The sequence below is a fragment of the Onychostoma macrolepis genome, chromosome 10, assembly GCF_012432095.1.
Source record: "Onychostoma macrolepis isolate SWU-2019 chromosome 10, ASM1243209v1, whole genome shotgun sequence".
Taxonomy (NCBI): domain Eukaryota; kingdom Metazoa; phylum Chordata; class Actinopteri; order Cypriniformes; family Cyprinidae; genus Onychostoma; species Onychostoma macrolepis.
The window spans coordinates 20,810,482-20,831,616 of NC_081164.1; the positions used below are offsets into that span (position 1 = coordinate 20,810,482).

The 21,135-nt window shown below is 35.4% G+C and overlaps 1 protein-coding gene across 1 annotated transcript; it reads left to right on the top strand.

Moving 5' to 3' along the window:
- Positions 1-2,549: 2,549 nt before the first annotated feature.
- Positions 2,550-19,555, top strand: adrb3b (adrenoceptor beta 3b). Its single transcript, XM_058788961.1, has 3 exons — positions 2,550-2,678; positions 4,318-5,535; positions 16,501-19,555. Exons 2-3 carry the CDS (start codon positions 4,330-4,332, stop codon positions 16,507-16,509), a joined length of 1,215 nt encoding a protein of 404 aa, XP_058644944.1. The 5' UTR covers positions 2,550-2,678; positions 4,318-4,329; the 3' UTR covers positions 16,510-19,555.
- The last annotated feature ends 1,580 nt before the right edge of the window (positions 19,556-21,135 follow it).

The window sequence follows — 21,135 nt, forward strand, 5'->3', positions numbered from 1 at the left end:
TCGATCTGTTGTTGTCTCGTTGGATATTTTTTTTAATCTCAGCACACTCATTGAGGTCCATTTCCGTAATTACTCTGAGGATAATTTGTTTAATGTACATGTGTACTCGGTCCAATTATACTAATTGCTCATGATTGTTTGCATAAGCATATGAGATCATACATAGTTTCTGTTTTTATAGATTGCAGGTTTCAGAGACTACCTGTCTCAATTTAATCTGCATGTTGCAATTTAAGTGCAACATATGAATCATATGAGTGAATGTGGCTTCTGTTAGAATTGTGGGGGAAAAAAAGTGTATTTAAACTTTTACCACTAAGTGGCGCTATGAACATATTCATGTGCACAGGTGTGTGAGACACTTTTTGGATCGAGTTATCATACTTTGTATGTCTTAGGAAACAGACAAAAAAAAACACACTTTTCATGAATAGGATACAAAACAGAAACTCTTATTACTTTTTTTCATTTTCAATAATTGGCGAGTAAAGTGTTGACCGTCCACTAATCAAATATTAATTAATCTGTAAATAATTTTATTTTGGGACATATTTTATTTATCTTGCAATGAACACTAAATATTAAAACATGAAAATTAATTTTTAATTACTTGAAAATAGGGTTTGTTTATTTATTTATTTATTTAGGTATTTATTTATTTGAGGACAAATCCTTTTTCTTGCTTTGGTAGTTTCTCATTTAAAATGAAAATTAATTTATATATATATATATATATATATATATATATATTATAGAGAGAGAGGGAGAGAGACATTTAAAAAAAACTAAATGACAAAAACAACATTATTACTAAACTAAATTAAAATGACTAAATAAAAACTGAAAATATTAATAAAAACTATAACAGTACCTCAGTCATACTAAAATAGCACAGCTTTAAAACATGTTTTGTACTGTTAACTAATTAAATTACTAAATTTGGTTAGTTATGCGAGGCAAAATCCTTTTTCTTAATTTTGGTAGTTTGGTAATAAAAAACCAAAGTATTTGAAATACATTTACTTCAAATGATATTAAAAGTATGACAAAATTATGCTTGCTGTATGACTTATATATTCCAATACAGTCGAGAATGTCAAGACCACTTTTTTTTCAGACCAATTTTTATCATATTCATGGAAAACACCTGATAGAGACAGATAATGGCAGCAAAAAAATCTGTGTGTGTATGTTGAAAAAAATCTGTCTCTGAATTGAGTCAATAATCTTGGAAATGCATTGTGTTTAGTCAAACTGTGTTATCTCAAAACTAAGAGTCAGCTTAGTGTTTACAGCAGATTGTCTGGACCTGCACAGACGTGCTGTCCAAGTTTGAAGGTTTTTGTCGTATCACAGATGAGCCAACACGGGCAGCAATGTCGTAGACAAATGAAAGCCTTTGTTTATCGCTTGTGCAATGGAAGACAATATCTCCATCAACCCACTAAATTGTCCAACAGCAATGGTTTAAATTCCAGAAACAAGAACGGTTTGTAAATCTCAATATTCAGCAAGCGGCCCAGAGCACTCTGGGATCACAGGAACGAGTCTCACACAGCAACTATGACAGAAAGTGCTTTCTCTTTCCCGAGCTAACGGTAGCCCACAGCATAAATAAATCTCTACCACTTAAGGCAATGCAGTTTTAGCCCAAGAATTTGTAGTTTTGCCCTCATGTGTGTCAATTTGCCAGAAAGTTTCGGATTTTTTAAACAGTTGCTGCTTTTTTATAGTTATCTGAGAACCGAAGTGAGCCAGCAAAACAAACATGCTCTCTGTGTATGTGTGTAAAATTGCGAGTGATGAACTTCTCCTGAGGCTACAGTCCATCACTGTCAAGCTAGTGTGCTGTACAGCCATCGTATGAATTAAAAACACACACCAAAAAAAAAAAATCAAAGAATACATAGCAAATGATGCTTCCAGAAAACTTCAACACGTTCCCTAGTCAGTTTTCTGTACTATTTACTCGCCTTGAGCAATTAAGACAATTTCAGTAGCCTTAACATGGACATCCTGACAAACAATCTGTCACTCTAATATTTTTCCTATTAAACAGTCTGTCATTTTCAGCAGTAAACCGAACGTGAAACTTTGTCAAGCTTTGCTTGAACTGCCAGAGGGAAGCAAATGAATGATGGCTAATCTGTCTGACAAACAGAACTGCAATGTAGCATGACCGTCTATACGCTGTGAATTCAGCGTAAACAGAACCAAAACTAAGACGCAACAGGAAACAAGCAATATTCTGGAATTAAGTGTAAATAGGGTCAGGGCAATGCGTTGGCTGATCCAAGAGCAGTGAAACATATCAGAACAAAACAACTTCCACAAGGGACATCATTTTCTTCATAATGACTAACCTAATTATTTAGTGAACAATTGTTCAATACATTAGTATGTTAATTGTACATTTTTGATAGCAATGTGCTCATTCTGCAGCAGTTCTTCTGTAAAGGCCATAAGTTCTACCACAGGAAGCTGACAATACTGTGCCCACCGCAAACCACACGTCCTGCATCCTTCAGAACAATTTGTTCACATTGATATTTAGAGGCGTGGGAAGGTGCACGGAGAACAAGTGCACGATAATGAAAGATAAGAGTTTTGAAGAAGGGTTAACTTGTTGATAAGCATACATTTTTGAAGATGATTTGAGAGAGAAAGTTCCTTTCTAGGTAAGCTGTCTGAAATTGTTTTATTACTTCATAAAGGCATCAAATTTTCCATTACGGTCTGTTTCATTTCAACACGGAAGTATGTCATTTGGAATAAGTATGCAGCTGCAGCTTTGTTTTGTGCAGTTAACAATTAAATGACACTAGCAAAAAAAACCAATGCATTATGGGTCAGGAGGAGGTATGAGATCATCTCAAATGACAAGAAGTCTGGGTGAAATAGATTTATTGCTTAATAAAGGTGTTAAATATTTCCACGTCGATCAAATTAATTTTAGCTTGTAAATACGTATTTTGAAATAAGTAAGCAGCAGCTTTGTTTCTGTGCAGCTGTATTACATAAAATAGCTGTAAATAACAAATAATATAATAAAACCATTAAAATATGGCGCAGAAAATGCATTCTGGGTCAGAGGGTGGCATGTGATCATCTCAAATAACAAGAATTCAGGGTAAGCGGGCTGATATTGCTTTGTTACTTCAAAAAGGAATCAAACTTTCCATGTCTATTTCATTTCAGTATGCAAATATGTACTTTGAAATACGTTCGTAGCAGCCACAGTTTTGTTTTTGTGAAGTTATATTGCATAAACACCAGATTGGTGTATAAACAATAAAATGACAACAGCAATAATGAAAACAGCTGTAAATATCAATCAAATACTACAATAAAATCATTAAAAGATAAACATATGGCACAAAATAATGCATTATAGGTCAGGAGGATCATCTGATATGATAAGAAGTCTGGGTAGGCCGGCTGAAATTGCTTTATTACTTCATAAAGCATACATTTTCAATTTCAGTCTGTTTCATTTCAGAACGTAAATATGTATTTTAATTTATCAGCAGCAGCTTTGTTTTTGTGACGTTATACTGACGTTAATGCATATTAGTGATGAACAATTCAATGATATCCGCAATAATGGAAAAAGCTGAAATCAAGAAAATAATGTAATAAAAATGGTTAAAATATAGCACAAATAATGCATTATGGGCCAGGAGAAGGTATTTGATCATCTCAAATGACTGTGAACTGGCTGAAATTGCTTTATTACTTCACAAAGGCATGAAATTTTCCGCATCGGTCTGTTTCATTTCGGCACGTAAATACATATTTTGAAACAAGTACCCAGCAACTGCTTTGTTTTTGTGAAGTTATATATGCAGATTAGTGCATTAACAATAAGCAACATCAGCAATAAAGCAAACAGCTCGAAATATCAAGAAAATAGTACAATAAAATCATGCCACAAATAAAGTGTTATGGGTCAGAAGGAGCTATGTGATCTTAGGAGAAGTTATGTGAAGTTATGTAAAGTCTCTCATAGCTATATGTGAAAACACAGATCTCCTACCCACCGCATGCTCCTCCTCCTAGTGCACGAAAACAAATAAAGTCTTGCCCTGCTAGTTAACTTACTGTACAGTCTGCAAGTTTGCATGCAATTATATCTCGTGTCTGTAAAGTCTATGAACTTTCGAAATGAGTGAGCCGCTGATATCTCCTTCTCACTGGTGGAAAAGTTCCATCATTGTTCTTCAACATGAAGTCACCTGGAACCTGTTTCTTGGAGGACGTTAACCCAGCACTTTGGGACTGACCAATCCTGTGTCCATTTCTCTTTTTCCCTGAAAGATTCCTCTCAGGATGAGTGCCAACAGCTCCAGCCTGGTTGACGATGCACAGCCCCTGCTCATTCTTCCTCTGGCACTGGTCATCTTCCTCACGGTGATTGGAAACCTGCTGGTCATCCTGGCTATCGTTCGCACCCCTCTGCTCCACTCCACCACCAACGTCTTCATCATCTCCCTGGCCTTCGCGGATCTCATCATGGGTTGTGTGGTCCAGCCTTTGGGCGCCAGCATGGTGGTCAGCGGGAAATGGCATTTAGGTGACAAGTTTTGCGACTTTTGGACGTCCATGGATGTGCTTTGCGTCACGGCCAGCATAGAGACGTTATGCGTCATCGCCATTGAGCGCTATGTTGCGGTCACAAGACCTTTTGAGCATAAGGTCCTCCTTGGGAAGCGCAGAGCTGGCTACATCGTCTGCACAGTGTGGATGGTGGCGGCCCTAGTTTCCTTCGTGCCAATCATGAACCATTATTCTCGTGCAGATTATGAGGCCGCAAATGAATGTTACAATAAATCAGAATGCTGTGATTTCCATACGAACAAGACCTACACCATCTTCTCCTCGGTGGTGTCCTTCTACGTGCCCCTAGTTATTATGGTGTTTGTTTACGGGAAGGTGTTCGTCATCGCGACCAGGCAGCTGAAACTCATCGATAAGGATAGACTCCGCTTTCTGAGCACAAGCACAGAAGACTCTTGTGAAAATCCAAGTGAAACGGTACGTAACTTGAGCCGGAGATCAACGAGGCATGTCGTGAAAGAACACAAGGCGCTCAAGACGCTGGGGATTATTATGGGCATCTTCATTCTCTGTTGGCTGCCCTTCTTTTTCTTCAATATCATCAAGGTTTTTGATCCTCTAGTGCCATCACGGGATGTGTTCCTCCTGTTGAACTGGCTCGGCTACACCAACTCGGGCCTGAACCCAATCATCTACTGCCACAGTCCCGAGTACCGTAACGCCTTCCTCAATCTTCTAGGGTTAAAACAGCTCAAGGGGTTAAATCGCAACACAGTGCACAAACATCTACGGACCCTCAGCTCATGTATCCAAAGCAACAGTTCTGTAAAAATGGATCGCTTAGGTCATGAAGATCCATCTGCAAAGGGTGGGAACGTTTGCTCTGACACGTGTACAGTTTTCAAAGAACAAGAGATGGAAACTCAGCCTCACAATGACTCGAATGTGGCACGGATCAATGTGGCAGAGATGTTAAAGGTAAGTGCGTCTTTAATTTGAGTGATCCCTCAAATCAAGTTAGTCTAAATGATTGGATTTTGACCTTAACCCGTTTAATCCCAAATTTTTCCCAGACATGAAAATATCCAAATGATGTGTCATTAGTAACCCTTAGAATTAATCAATAATTATTTTTTTGGGAAAAGTGTGTGAAAAATTGTGTTTTATGGTCGGTCACAATTGTGACTGGCAATGTGTGTACTGAATTAACACATTTCTGCAGTCATAAAAATTTTTATAGCTTAGCCCAGCTATTTTAAACTCTTTGTTCAAAAAAAAATAAAAAATACAACCATCAACGTGTTTCAAAATTGTTACTTTTTGGTCAAATATAACATCACATTTTTATATTAGTGCTACCAATATTACATCAATATTGTAATTTTTTTGTAACATTTGAACTTTTAATGTAGTGTAATATTTTGTCATTGCAACATTTTAGTAGAATTTTCACTAACAACTGCAATTGGATTTATACTGCATACCTAAGTTCACTGTTATCCCACCAGTCACTATTGTGACCATCAACTTGTTTACTCATTCCATGACCACACTCAACAAAACCGAATATATGTGAATTCATACATTAATACTAGGCACCTTAAAGATAATGTGTACCAAAAATCTTTGTCATATCTTTATATTAGCATACTTTACTAGCCTTTCGTTTTGGAGCTTTGATGCAGCCATCATCTTCTCAAGGTGCAAACAGGAAATAAACTGCTCTGGTCATGTGACAATTTGCACTAATCATGTGAAATTGCACATATTTAATTGAGACCCTTATCTTTTCCATATTTGCAGTAAGTGCACCAAAACATCAGTCAGTAAGGTTTTTAGAGATTAATAAATGAAAACCTTTTTTTACGGTCACTATTGTGAAATGAAATGGGCAACTGCATAGCAGCATGCTAAAAACTACTCAGAACACCTTAGAAGCCACATGCTTTGGCAACCATTCACAAAACCTAACATAATGACATTGAGTTGTGAGGCAGCACTCAGATTTTCTTCAGAAAATCCTTCACATTTAGCAATTTCCCCCATTTCTTACAATATAAAAAGCAGCTATATATTTTAAGACTCCTCTACTGTCAGAGGAAACAGCAGGATATCGAAACGTCAATAAAACTGACAAATAAAGTTGGCATTTACGTTTTCACTGTACTAAAGCTATAAAATTATCTGGAAAGTATTATGAAAAATGTGCAATAATTTCCACACTAATCATTGGTGAGGAAGTCCACAGACCACAGTTTGAAAATGTGATTCAATTTTTCCAGATAATTTTTTGACACTACTGGTTTTTTTAGAGATGCTTCACAGCAGAATTGATCTTTGAATCATTATTTTCCTCTTTATCCCTGTAAAGCTGCTTTTATCCAAAGCAAGGAACATTGAAAGCAATTTATCATAAGAGCCAACAATATGCAGTACAAAATAGAGGTCGACCGATAGTGGATTTTACCGATAGCTAGGTTGGACCACACTGGCCGATACCGATTAATCAACCGATAGTTTTCAAAATGGATACTGAAAAAAGCAGTAACAGTACTGAACCATACATTGTAAATGAATAAAAATATTAATATTATTTACTATATTGATCATTAAAATTATTTAATAGTTTGCTAATGTTAAAAGAAGAAACTTTAAAATTTAAAAGATGTTGCCTATTAATTGCTAATACTGAATGTTGAAATGAACACACTCTAACAAGGAACAATACTTCTACAGTTTTCATTAATGCTACGAATGGACTCGTATTGTTAAGTGTTACCATTTAATTTCAACAGTCATGCTTAAAGATGGTCATTTTTAAATATTTACACAAGGCCATAGCATTAAAATTACATACATATGGATATTGTATGTGTACTCACACACTTTATTTGCTTCTGTTTTTTAACACTTGATAATTATCTAATCAAAAAAAAAAAAAAAGTTAGTCACACACCGGGCAAAAGCGCAGCGCTGCGTCTAGGAAAACTCAGAGGTATCACACACACATACACCAGACGCTTTGCGTTCAAATCAAGTGGCGGTCTAAAACAATTTATTTAATCCCCAAACGGACATAAATTTGCTTCAAGAATGAACAATGTGGCATAAATGAGTTTGAAGTTCGGTGTTTAAAAAAACAGAGCAAGCGGAAAGAGAACGCGCGATCTGTATTACAGCTCTCTATATGAAGCATACAGACTTTATTAGAGCCACAGAAAGACAAACGTTTTGCTGAAAAATGCACAATACATAATTTATAGCCTAGGGTGAAGTCATTATGTACATTCACAATGATTTGGGACAAATATAATGTAATTTAATAGAAAACTAAGTGAATGGCGCGCTCTGTTCCGCGGCAGGCTTTTCTGTCGGCTGTATTTAAATGCGAGTCTGGAGTTTCCCGCTCTGTGCAGCGCTCAGTGTCACGTGTCAAAATAAACAAAACGTGTATGAAGGTAAAATGACGTCAAAAAGATTTGCATGCGCAGGGTAAGATTTGTGAAAGTATACATAAGATAGCAAGCGTAAATTAATTTTGCATGCGCAAGAAAAGATTTGTTAAAGTGTAAATTGCGTTTCAAGCGTAAGAAAAAAAAGATTTGCAGCATTTTGTTGTTTTTTGTAAGTGTAATTCATTTATTGTGAAACTGCAACTTCATGCTAAGGCAAAATAAATATGATCTGTATTCTTCTGACTTCCATTTTTCCGCGCTTACACTTTTGGCACTGTTGTTTCGCCCAAATACAGCCAAAAGTATTGCAAGCATGTGCACAGCGTTTTGCAAGCGAAAACAACCTTATCAAGAACTGCAAAACGGATTGACTGCGTAAAACTAATATGTGTGTAGAAAAAATCGTTGCCACTGTCTAAATGACTTCTTGTGTGCATAGAGCAAAATGTTCCCCAAATAACCCGCTATGTACATCTGCGTCTTTGCGCTTGTAGTTTTGTCAAGATTCTCTCACTGATTACAGATTTGCAAGTGCAGTGGAAGGCGGGACCTTCTTCTTGCAGCCAATCAAATGAGGCTTTAGCTGACTTTCCATTTACTCTTATCTGATTGGTTCAATAAACACTCCAGACGTGAGAACACATCTTTATCTTAATTTGACTCAGCGTCATTCTTATTGTGGGGATGGTATTTTTAATATATATATATATATATATATATATAAATACAATAAAATAAAATAAAACAAAAAGCATGATCATTAGAAGCTGTGTACCATTAGGCTGACTACCATGTGCTCATATACTGATTTTCAAGCAAAAGTGATCATTATTGGATTGATTCGACATTGCATTGAAATTTAAGATTTTAGATAATCTGCCTACACTGTTAGATATTTCAAGGGTTTTTACAGTAACTAAGTTACTGTAATTAAGATTTACAGTAGCAAACTGTATTTGATTTATCAGTATACTACTGTAATTCATTCATTTTAATATAGATTTCATTAGATTTTATAATTTTTATATAGAATTCATCTTATTTTTACTCTACATAGGTACTACTGGCATTCAATTAAAACACACAATAATTACAAAATATCAAATTTATTTAAAATATTGCATGTATAACACTTAAAAATACAGACTTCCAATGCTGGAACAGTGCATCTTCACCATTTCTCCTGTCTTAGGATGTTTTGCAGTGCATTATGTTGTGTCCTCTGGATTCATCCTCACAAAGAATCTTTAGGCAACAGAAACATAATAGGGAAAAAAAGACAAGCAGCCAAAGAATACATAGCCGTCTGCAAAACCCAGGTGCTGCTCCAAAACGTGGCCACCATCTTTGCTCACCCTCCACTTTGACAGAAATGTCTCCTCTGAAAAACAAGTAGAAGAAATAAAACACTTTTAAAAGGCAAACCTCATATAGAATACACAAATCTCTCAAAACCATAGTTGTTCTCTTACCATGAATTATCAGTCTCAGGGTGGCTGGCCTGCTCATGTCTTGCTTGATGCTTCATTGCAGTTGCCTTTAAAACACAAATACAAAAAAATGCAGTAAATCTTAAATTCCATTAAAAACTATAACAAACTAAACGCAGTTTACCATGGTAAAGTTCTGTAACCGCCATGTTGACGAGTAAATGTTACTAATGTTAGGTAAACTGGTGTGCAAAAATCTGACAAACACACAGACAAACGCACATATTTTTACCTTGCTTGCTGGTCTTATTCTCTCGTAAGGAGCATAGACACACAGCGTAGATGTTCTCCGGAGCTCTTCCACTCTCGCGGGTTCATCCCCGGGGAAAACCCACCGCGCTGCCCCGCTGCTTCCGTGTCTTCCTCGGACGTGAGTGGCGTGGCGAGGCACGACTCGATAAAAAAAACAATATAGAACCAGAACCCATTATATCTACAGTCGATGCGGACAGCAATGTGATGCCTGGTATATTTCTGATGTACAGATGTACTCCAAGTGCTCGTGCTGTTTCTGACACGAAGTACAAACAGATTTTCCAATCATTAGAAGCGATGTAACACGTCCAGTGTAGTCAGTCCCAAGCTGTTGCGGCGTTGTAGACACGGTGTAGGGCAAATTGTGTCAATCCAAATGTAAGAAATGAGGAAAATAAAACGACCTCAGTATAATGGCGCCAAAGAGACCGTTACAGTAGTATACAGAAATTTAAAAAAAATACAGTAAGTCTCTGTATGTGGGATCTGACGTCACAGAAAATTCCCATGATGCAAAGGGTATTACAGTTATTTACTGTAAAAGGAATTTGCAGTATTACACTGGGTGATATACAGTAAATAACTGTGGAAATTACAGAAATGTCTAACAGTGTACTGTGGCGGCACGTAAAAGGCGGAACTGGGAAAGTGAAACCAAAACAATTGTCGTGACCACCAGCGAATAGGAACGAGAGTCTAATTTGGGAAGGAAGTGAGGTATCTATATATAGTGGAACAGAATCAAAGATGGGGGTGGTTTTCTGAACAAAGAAGTTGCGAGGAATTAGGGTGGAAGTCGCACTGGTTTCGGCTGAGCGCACTCACACGCACTGTGTATGCTGGAGTTTGGCCGGAGGGTTTCAAGGAAATCGTTGTCCGAGCTGCGGGACCAGCGCAGAGGCGTGTGTGGTTCAGGAGCGAAGGGAAGTGTTCCTGCCTGGATACCGTTTTTTCTCTTGGAGAAAATCCACCTTCTTTCACTGTTTGTAAAACTGTTTCCCCACGAAAACGAGCGGCCGGTCATATGGCTCAAGGCTTGCGTACCGCACACACACACACCCAAAGTTCACTCACACCACATTCGCTCAAGCATACTGTAATGTGCAACTCCCCTTAATGTGAGTATTTTTTTTTTTGTCGTCTTTTATGAAGTGGTATAATGAAGTGAGTGACTAAAATTAATCTTGTTTGTATTTTTTTTTTTTCTTTTCCTTATCGGTTTGGAATTGTAAATTGAGAACTGGACTATCGCAACTGCTGCTGCGAATACGGACTTAGACTGGAGGCTCTCGGTCGCTGCAGTACAAGCAATTATTTATAGTTTTTTTTTTTGGATGTGCAATGTGTAAACACATTCATGTGACAAATCGTTTGTTTTTTTATTAGTGTTTTTTTTCCCCTTCTCTTGTGAAAAATACAAGTGACACTGAACTGAAAATCGTTTCCCCTTGTGCATTTATTGCTAGTGCATCTGCATTATTTCTTGCTGTTGTATCTATTGTATGTAACCGGTGGCTTTTTCAAGGCTATCTGGGTTAAATTCCTTTTTGACAGGCTTATTCCTGTCTGGCGCCCGAACTTTTAGAGACACTTACATTTTTTTTGTCTCTGCACCCATTTACTTGGGGCCACCACCGTTACAGTACACCACTGAAATGATGTTAAACTTTACAATCAAAATGTTTAATAGCGATTTGTCTCCAGATTTGACTGTAATGCAAACACTGACACTTCAAACCAAATCAACATTTAAAAAACTACAACTACTTTGACAAAATATAGTCTTTAATAATGTCTAAATATATGCATCTAAATGGAAAAAAAACAAATGCCAAGTAACCATGTCTGAATCAAATATTCCCAGAAACCATGAAATGCACAGTAATGTTGATATTTTTATATTAAACATCCATCTAGTGGTTTCACATGGCATTACAGATGGTAAAGGCATAATTTAGGGGTAAATATTTAGTACAGTAAAATCTCCTTTTAAAGGAAATTACATGTTAAAGGAAAAAAAAAAAATCTGGCATTAACCCTGATCAGGAGACGTGAAATTATGCATAGTAGTGCAGATACTTTCAGTAGCATCAAGATTACAAACTAATATCATATGGTCTGCTGAAGAGGAGGAGGATGATTAGGATAAATAGAGTGAATACACAGAAATGTCATTTCTTAATATTAGCTCGAAATTCAGAATGAACATGGTAGTCAGCCTAATGGTAGCCTACACAGATTATAAAATGCTTTTTTGTTTTATTATTTTATTTTATTGTATTATTAATTGATTTTTTTTTTTTTTATCCATGCATTAAAGATACCATACCCCACAATAAGAATGACGCAGAGTAAAATTAAGATAAAGATGTGTTCTCACATCTGGAGTGTTTATTGAACCAATCAGATGAGAGTAAATCGAGAGTCAGCAAGAGCCTCATTTGATTGGCTGAAAGAAGAAGGTCCCACCTTCCACCGCACTTGCAAATCTGTAATCAGTGAGAGAATCGTGCCAAAACTACAAGCACAAAGACGCAGACGTACATAGCGGGTTATTTGGGGAACATTTTGCTCTATGCACACAAGAAGTCATTTTAGACAGTTGCAACGATTTATTTTTTTCTACACACACACACATATTAGTTTTACGCAGTCAATCCGTTTTGCAGTTCTTGATACGGTTGTTTTCGCTTGCAAAACGCTGTGCACATGCTTGCAATACTTTTGGCTGTATTTGGGCGAAACAACAGTGCCAAAAGTGTAAGCGCGGAAAAATGGAAGTCAGAAGAATACAAATCATATTTATTTTGCCTTAGCATGAAGTTGCAGTTTCATAATACATGAATTACACTTACAAAAAACAATAAAATGCTGCAAATCTTTTTTTTCTTACGCTTGAAACGCAATTTACACTTTAACAAATCTTTTCTTGCGCATTGAAAATTAATTTAAGCTTGCTATCTTATGTATACTTTCACAAATCTTACCCTGCGCATGCAAATCTTTTTGACGTCATTTTACCTTCATACACGTGCTGTCAGTGATTTCCGCCTCTAGAGGCCGCTCTTGTACTGTATAATGCCGGCGGACCCTTCTCAGCCACTCCAGCAAAGGTTGCAAACCGGAAAACTATCAGCATGGATTTTTGCAGATAACCGATAGTTGCGGCAATCAACTATTGGTGCTGATTAATCGGCAAAACCGATGAATCGGTCGACCTCTAGTACAAAATACCATGTTTCAAGCTAGAGCAAAAATGAAAAAAGAGGAAAAAAAAAGAGAGACACGGTCTACTAGAGAGGACTTATTATATTAAGTGCTTTTATAGTGGTTGTGGTTAAGTGCTTGCATTTCCTTTAGATCACCTAGATCAATGATCTTTCATTTTTAAAAGTACTAAAAAACTATAACAATCAGGATCTTTGAGACAGACACATATGAGAAACTCCCACACCTACCATTTCCATGTGGGTGGTGAATGCGGTTAGTCAGTTTAATCACACTCATGTACTTCAGACTGAAGCATTTCAGTCTCACACTGAACTTCCTGTTTGATGAATGGCATTGACCCAACACAGGAACTAATACCTCTGACTCAAACAAATAAGATTGGTGTAATTCAAATTAAAATGTAAATAAAAATGTACATTTTAATCAATAATAAAAAAAAAAAATCTGCATTTTTAAAATTAATATTATCTGGTTGCACTCAGTCAAATTAGAAATGAGCAAAATATAATAATAATAATAATTCGCTGAAAAATGAAAATTACCCCATTATTTACTCACCCTCAAGCATGTGTATATGACTTTCTTCTTTCAGACGAATACAATCGGAGTAATATTTAAAAATGTCCTGGCTCTTCCTAGCTTTATAATGGCAGTGAATGGGGCTCAGGATTTTGAAGTCCAATAAAGTGCATCCATCCATCATAAAAAGTACTCCACACGGCTCCAGGTGTTAATAAAGGCCTCCTGAAGCAAATCGATGGGCTTGTGTAAGAAAAATATCCATATTTAAAACTTTATAAACGTTCCGCTAACTGTCATACGTGCATTCACGAGAAAGTGCCATTCCTGCGGATGACGTAGGCGAACACGGTGTCGAATGCGGAAGCGCAGTGGAGAAAGCAAAACAAAACACTGGTCACAAATTAGAAGTACAAAACGAGGATTTGTTAAGGAAAATGTCAGAGAATTTTCATATAAGCCAAGAGGAGACTGGTTTTCCTCTGCTGTAAACAAATCTTGATTCTTGCGAGACTAGCCTACACCTACATAATCGGCTGGAACGCCACTCTCTCTTTATAAAGTTTTAAATATGGATATTTTTCTTACACAAATGCAGCGATTCGCTTCAGAAGGCCTTTATTAACCCCCTGGAGCCGTGTGGAGTACTTTTTTATGATGGATGGATGCAATTTATTGGACTTCAAAATCTCAACAGCCATGCACTTCCATTATAAAGCTTGGAAGGGCCAGGACATTTTTTAATATAACTCTGATTGTATTTGTCTGAAAGAAGGATGATAAATAAAAAGACAAATAGATTTGAAAAAATATATATTTTCCACGTTGTTTCCAAGTACTATTATCCTGGATCTGGAGTACAGGAGATGATGATTACACAAGTAGGACATACCTCTTCCTTTTCAACAGAGAACCAGAGAAAAAGCCTTGCCACTTAACCACATGCATTACTGAATAACACCTTCATTTTGTCAAGATGTGCCCCACTGAGCGAGTGCTACTGAGCGAGATATAACCTCTTATCCTTTACCTCATCCTTTACCTCATCCTTTTAAAATAATCTAGGGTGATATCAGACCCTCAAAATTGATTAGTATCGCACAACCAATCAATTCAACATGTTTCTCAAGTGGCTAAAATGAGTCGTCAGAGATGTTCTGAAGTGTGTTCTGTGAGCATGAGTATAGAGTGCGTGTATGAATACTGAAGGGTGGGAAGCCCAGGGGTCTTAGTTCATTATCATTAGTGTGGAGATAATAATAGGAGATTAGAGTGAAAGGTGCACTATGACAGTGTTATATGATTTTTAGAGAGGCCTTGAGTTTATGCTTATGGTGATGAGCTCACACAGGATACGTGTTGTATTCGATTACAGTGTACAATTTTTTCATCTTGTGTTCATCTGTGTTTGGTTACTTAAAAAAAAAAAAAAAAAAAAAAAGGGAAAAAGAAGTAGTGATTACTGTGACTCCAACAATAAATGTGTATCCAACAATAAAAATGTTCAACAATAATTTAAAATCTAGGCAGGAAAAGCATGCGTTTCCTCACATACTTGTTGCACGCATGTTTTCTACACACAACAGAGTGCAAACTGAGGCCCGATCCGCAAACAAATGACTCCTATGAACTGCTTCTTTTAATTAGTCGGTGAAGATTCACTGAACAGCCTCGTCAGCTATTTGTGAATCATTCAGGGCTGCTTTTTACAAAAGCATCGTGATCCTAGTTGACCGTACAGAGATGACCGGACAGTTAACGAGTTGCCAAATCGAATGGAATCCTGAATCAACTATAAACCATGCAAATCTGAATCCGAAGGAATCTTGAAAAAAAATTAAGTCAATAATATTTTTATATTATTGTATTATTTCAATAATATATTCCACAAAAATATTAAGCCACACAACTGTTTTCAACACTAATAATAAGAAATGTTTCTTAAGCAGCAAATCAGCATTTAAGAATGATTACCGAAGGATCATGTGACACTGAATAACAGATGCTGAAAATTCAGCTTTGCATCACAGGAATAAATTACACTTTAATGTCTATATTTAAATAGAAAACAGTTATTTTAAATTGTAATAATTCATTTAAAATACTACAGTTTTACTGTATTTTTGCACAATTAAATGCAGTATTGGTGATTTTGTGTTTATTATTGCTGTGAAACGATTAATCGCATCCAAAATAAAAGTTTTTGTTTACATAATATATGTATTTATATACACACATACATATACACATATATACATATCTCTAAAAAAAATACATACAGCGTATATTTTGAAAATATTTACATGTATATATTTATATTCATATAATATATAAACATTACATATTTTTCTTAATGATATGCATGCATGTGTGTGTATTTATATATACATAAATATACACAGTACACACACGTAAAATAATAATTTTGTATGCGATTAATCTTTTGACAGCACTAATAAATATAGAAAATATTTTTTCATCCACCAAGCATAAAGTCCAATCACATAGAAAAGAAATATCACACCTCCAACATGCTGCATGATTTTAGATATCATTCATGTCTCTTTAAACCCCTAACCCTGGGAATGGCTTTAGCAAGCACTACCAATTAAAAGTGAGCAGTACAGTACACACAGAGCTGATTCTGGCATAATAGTTCTGGTCTGGATCAGAATTATGGTTCAGTTTGTGGTTGTTTTAATCAAGAACATACATCTTATGCCACAGGGGATTAAACACTCTAGTGTACGTGAATCTCATGTACTTACGGTGATTGAAAGGAACACTTTGAGACACTGCAGACGCAAACACATCTGAGAAACATTTCAGCATAATCCCCCTGATGTCACTCAAGATGTGCGATGACAGAAAAATACATATTGTGCATAAACAACACACTAATACATGTACCAGAGCACACAAAAACACAAGCACTAGCTTTCTGTTCTTTTGCAGTTCAAATGTCTAATGATTTCGTTATTTTCCTCCCACAGGGCCACTGAAGATGGAAACAGATCCTATGCTTTTCAAGAGAATTAACTGTACTCGAACGTCATGCTTTTCAACTGGACCTTGACTGCATTTCATTTAAACCATGTGCACAGCCAGATCCTTGGGAAAAATGATATCGAGAACAAACCGTGACATAAAAATGATTACGCAGTGACAGCTTTTTGAACTATAAACAAAATGAAATTGGAAGTTGTCGTAAACTGTCAAACCATCAAAAAACAAATCTGTTGTGTGGATTTTTTTTTTCTTTTTCCAGTTCAATCCAGATTAATTGGAATGCATAATGCATATGATTAATGTCCAAAATGTGAGTAAAAATTTCCTTTGTTGATTAAATAAATGAGAGAGTCACCTGCACATTGGCCGGAAACATAATTATGGAATAGTACAACTGTGGTGTTTGTAGTGCTGCCCTTGAGTCATATAGTTAGATCAGATATTTTCTTCATCATTGCAAAGAGCTCCAAAAAGTACAGAATCTTGTTTCCGGCATGAGATAAAAAAATAAAAATAAATAAATAAAAAGGTTATTGTGATTTTTGTTTTCTCTCACAATTCTGCAAAATATAAATTTGGAATTGCGAGATATAAACTAAGAATTCAGATTTTTATTTATTTTTTTCCTGATTTTACATTTCACAATTCTGACCTTTTTTTGTTTCTGCCATGGAATTAAAAAAAGTAATTCTGACTTTTCTTCTCAGAATTTTGAGTTTATATCTCTCAATTGTAAGTTCACATCTCACAATTGTGACATATCTTACAGTTATGACATTTTTTTGTAATTGCGAGTTAGCATCTTACAATTCCATCTTCTTAGAGTTTGCGTTTATCTCACAATTCTGAGTTTACATCTCACAATTGTTTTTTCGCCACAGAATAAACAAATAAAAAAGTTAATCAACTTTTTTTTACAATTGCGAGTTTTACATCTTACAATTTTTCTTCTCAGAATTTCTAGTTTATCTCTCACAATTCTGAGAAAAAAACACATCTGAATTATGAAATTTAATATCAGAATTGCAAGAAAAAAAAAAAAAAAAAAAAAAAGTGTCAAAATTGTGAGATTAAAGAGTCACAATTATCTATCTTATCCCGTAGAGGAAACAAGCTTCCATTAAAAAAAAAAAAAAAAAAAACTCAATTCAAACGGTCTACTAAAGTAAACCCCTCCAAACTTGTAATAAACCACCAGAATGACTGCCCAAAAACAGACATATAATTCCATAAGTCCCCCATCCAAAAATAAAATCCAAATTGCAGTTTCATGACTGGAAGGAAATAATTATGCTACTTTTTTCTCAATTCACCTGCCATCAGTAGGTGTGGCGAAGCATTAATTTTAGATGCTACACAACTCTGGAGTGGGTCTGCTTGATATTTCACTGGCTTGTATCACACATCTGAGCATCTGTTAGATTTCAACACTTCAACATCAAGCATACAGCCAAGACTAACACAGAGCCAAAGCTTATGGCTTATAAATATTCAACTCTTGCCAAACAAATCTTGACATTGAACGGTTGCACGTCTGAGTGTTTGGTTTGGGATATTGGTGTTTTGCTAAAATGTTAATGCATCGTGGCATCAGTGCGCTTGGCGGTGAGGACAAGCTCACATTCATCTTCTGATCAGAGCACTGCGAGTTGCCTTTACTCGCTTCTTTGATCCTGACAGAAAACTTTTATCCTAGTGAAAAAAACCTTGTCCAGAAAATTGAAACAGAATGAATAAATGCATGCACTTCATAATATATTTACAAAACATTCAGGTACTACATGTTCAAAGCAGTGCCTTTTTCATGTATCTTCATACTTTATGAATTCAAATCAATGCCTTCACAGGGGAACTGAGTCATTTTAATTGGTCTGTTCTCTCTGCTTGTCGTCGTCATGTCCTGTGGAAAACATCAAATGCATTATTTTGATGAAGCTCGACTTCACGACAATTCAAATAGTAGACACATTGTAATTAACTGCACATTCACAAAAGGTCAGAACATTGTGTGAAACTGCTGCGTCAGTCTTTCAAAGACTGTTGTTCTGGCACATCAGTCTGAGATGAGTATCCCGAGGTTTTACTTCAAAATGAGATGCAAAAACCTGCCAATTTGGAGGCAATTGCAAACTTGATTCTTATACTGTCAATCAATATGAGGACCTGATATAAAAAATTTAATACTTTTTCCTGCAAATTAATTTTTAGCTTCTGCAGGTAAGGTAAGGTTCATGCAAACTAGGCTATTATGCTACTGTTGTTTACTATGAACAAAGCACCAGCTGAAGGAACACAGGATTTGATATTTGTTAAGTCTGAAATGGCGTACTATCATTTTACTCATACTATTTATAATTTCATACATTTATGAAATGTTACAATGCATGTATAATGTTACAAAAGATTTCTATTTCAAATAAATGCTGTTCTTTTGAACTTTATTCATTAAGGATTCCTGAAAAAAACGCATCATGGTTTCTACAAATATGTGACCCTGGACCACAAAACCAGTCTTAAGTCGCTGGGGTATATTTGTAGCAATAGCCAAAAATACATTGTATGGGTCAAAATTATCCATTTTTATTTTATGCCAAAAATCATTAGGATATTAAGTAAAGATCATGCTCCATGAAGATATTTTGTAAATTTCTTACCGTAAATATCAAAACTTAATTTTTGATTAGTAATATGCATTGCTAAGAACTTCATTTGGACAACTTTAAAGGTGATTTTCTCAATATTTAGATTTTTTTGCACCCTCAGATTCCAGATTTTCAAATAGTTGTATCTCGGCCAAATATTGTCCGATCCTAACAAACCATGCATCAAGCTTATTTATTCAGCTTTCAGATGATGTATGAATGTCAATTTCGAAAAACTGACTCTTAAGACTGGTTTTGTGGTCCAGGGTCACATATATTAACTGTTTTCAGCCCTGATCATATCAAGATACATTATTATTACTACAATATTACTATTTTATACTTTTTTATAATATTACTATTTTTACTATAAAATAGTAAACTATAAAAAAAAAAAAAAAAAAAAGTTTTTTTAAAAGTTGAGCCAACTTAAAATTTTAAGGCAACCAGCTTCAGCAGATTTTTTTGTTTTCTCAACATGTTGTTTTAAGTTTATACAACAAAAAGTTGAGACAATTCAAAAATAAGTTGAGAAAACTCAAATCTGCTGAAGCTGGTTGCCTTTTAAAAAAAATTTTTTTACAGTGTATGCAGCTTTGGTGAGCATAATAGGCTTTTCAAAAACATAAAAAATGTGATATGTGCTCATTTTTTGAATGCAAAGTACTGTGCAAAAATACACAATACAATGTGCTTGCTGTGACTTTCCATTTCATGTGTGATGTACTGTAAGTAAAATCATCTATGACTTTCAATATCTTTTGCTTAACTCATTATTTGATTGGTTTGATTAAGTGATTTTCCTTAACTTATTGCTTTACAGAAATTATGATTAAAATGCAAAAAAAAAAAAAAAAAACAATCTAAAAGATCAAATAAAATGAATTAGAATAAATACAAAATAGAAAATTATACAATGAGAACTGTTTCTCATACAGCAGTATATAGTGTACATGCTAACTGCTCAGTATGCAGAAAGCAGTATGCTGTCATTCCATTCTCAACACTGCAGCCATTTGGATCTTTCCTCATCTGAAAATGTATGAGAAAAAAAAACACTGATATCCGCAACTGTGTTTCCGTGAGAAACTTCCTTGACTTTTTCCAGGTTGTCTTGAATTCATTTGTGTCATGCTCATGCATAATAATGTTTACATCCTTGAAATTTCAAAGCAAAATAGTTTATTACTAATGCACTCTTCAAAGAAAGCCAAAATTATAGTTTTAGCATTAATCATGAGCTAGCATATGCTACTCCTCCAGCATCATACGACATTCCCTGACATGACTGCTATTAAAATAGGCCAAGTGTTAAATCACAAGAAAATACAAACAGCATAATAGATAGCGACAGCTTTCAAATCTTGTGGAGTCCGTAACACCATCTCTCTGGATTAGCATTGAGCATCGACTGAATAGCACCCAAAAGAGTGAATGAGGTCAAAAATAAAAAATAAATAAATAAAAAAAACACACTTTTGGTAACCTGCTTACCGGTGTTGGGGACTAGCTAACTAGAAGTTGTTATGCTACAGATGTACTAGCATACGTTAGAAATGTCAATGTTAGCCTATGCTGATTGGCTGGTTTTAGCTAGTTTAAGGTGGGTCGAGCTGGTCTCCCAGCCTGACCATCTAAAGAAGGTCAAAACCTCTTAGGCAAACCAAGCAGCTTAGGTTGGTTTCAGCAGTTGCTCAGCTTTTAGGATAGATAAGCGAAGATAAAAACGGCCAACAAGGTTTAATGTCAAATGGTATTAAATACAGCCCATAAATTAAATGATTATATTTATTTATAAATTTATTCATTAATTCTCATTTGTTGTTATTAATAATTATAATAATTTTTATTTATATAGCGCCTTTCTAGCACTCAAGGTCACTTTACAAATCAGGCTTAATACCAAAAAAAAAGAAAAAAAAAAGCTAAGAGTAATATACAGAAACCACTTACAAGATTAGATTACATACAGAAAGA

Bases quoted from the DNA above. Each gene is read 5' to 3' on its own strand.
- adrb3b (XM_058788961.1), top strand. From the start codon at position 4,330: ATGAGTGCCAACAGCTCCAGCCTGGTTGACGATGCACAGCCCCTGCTC.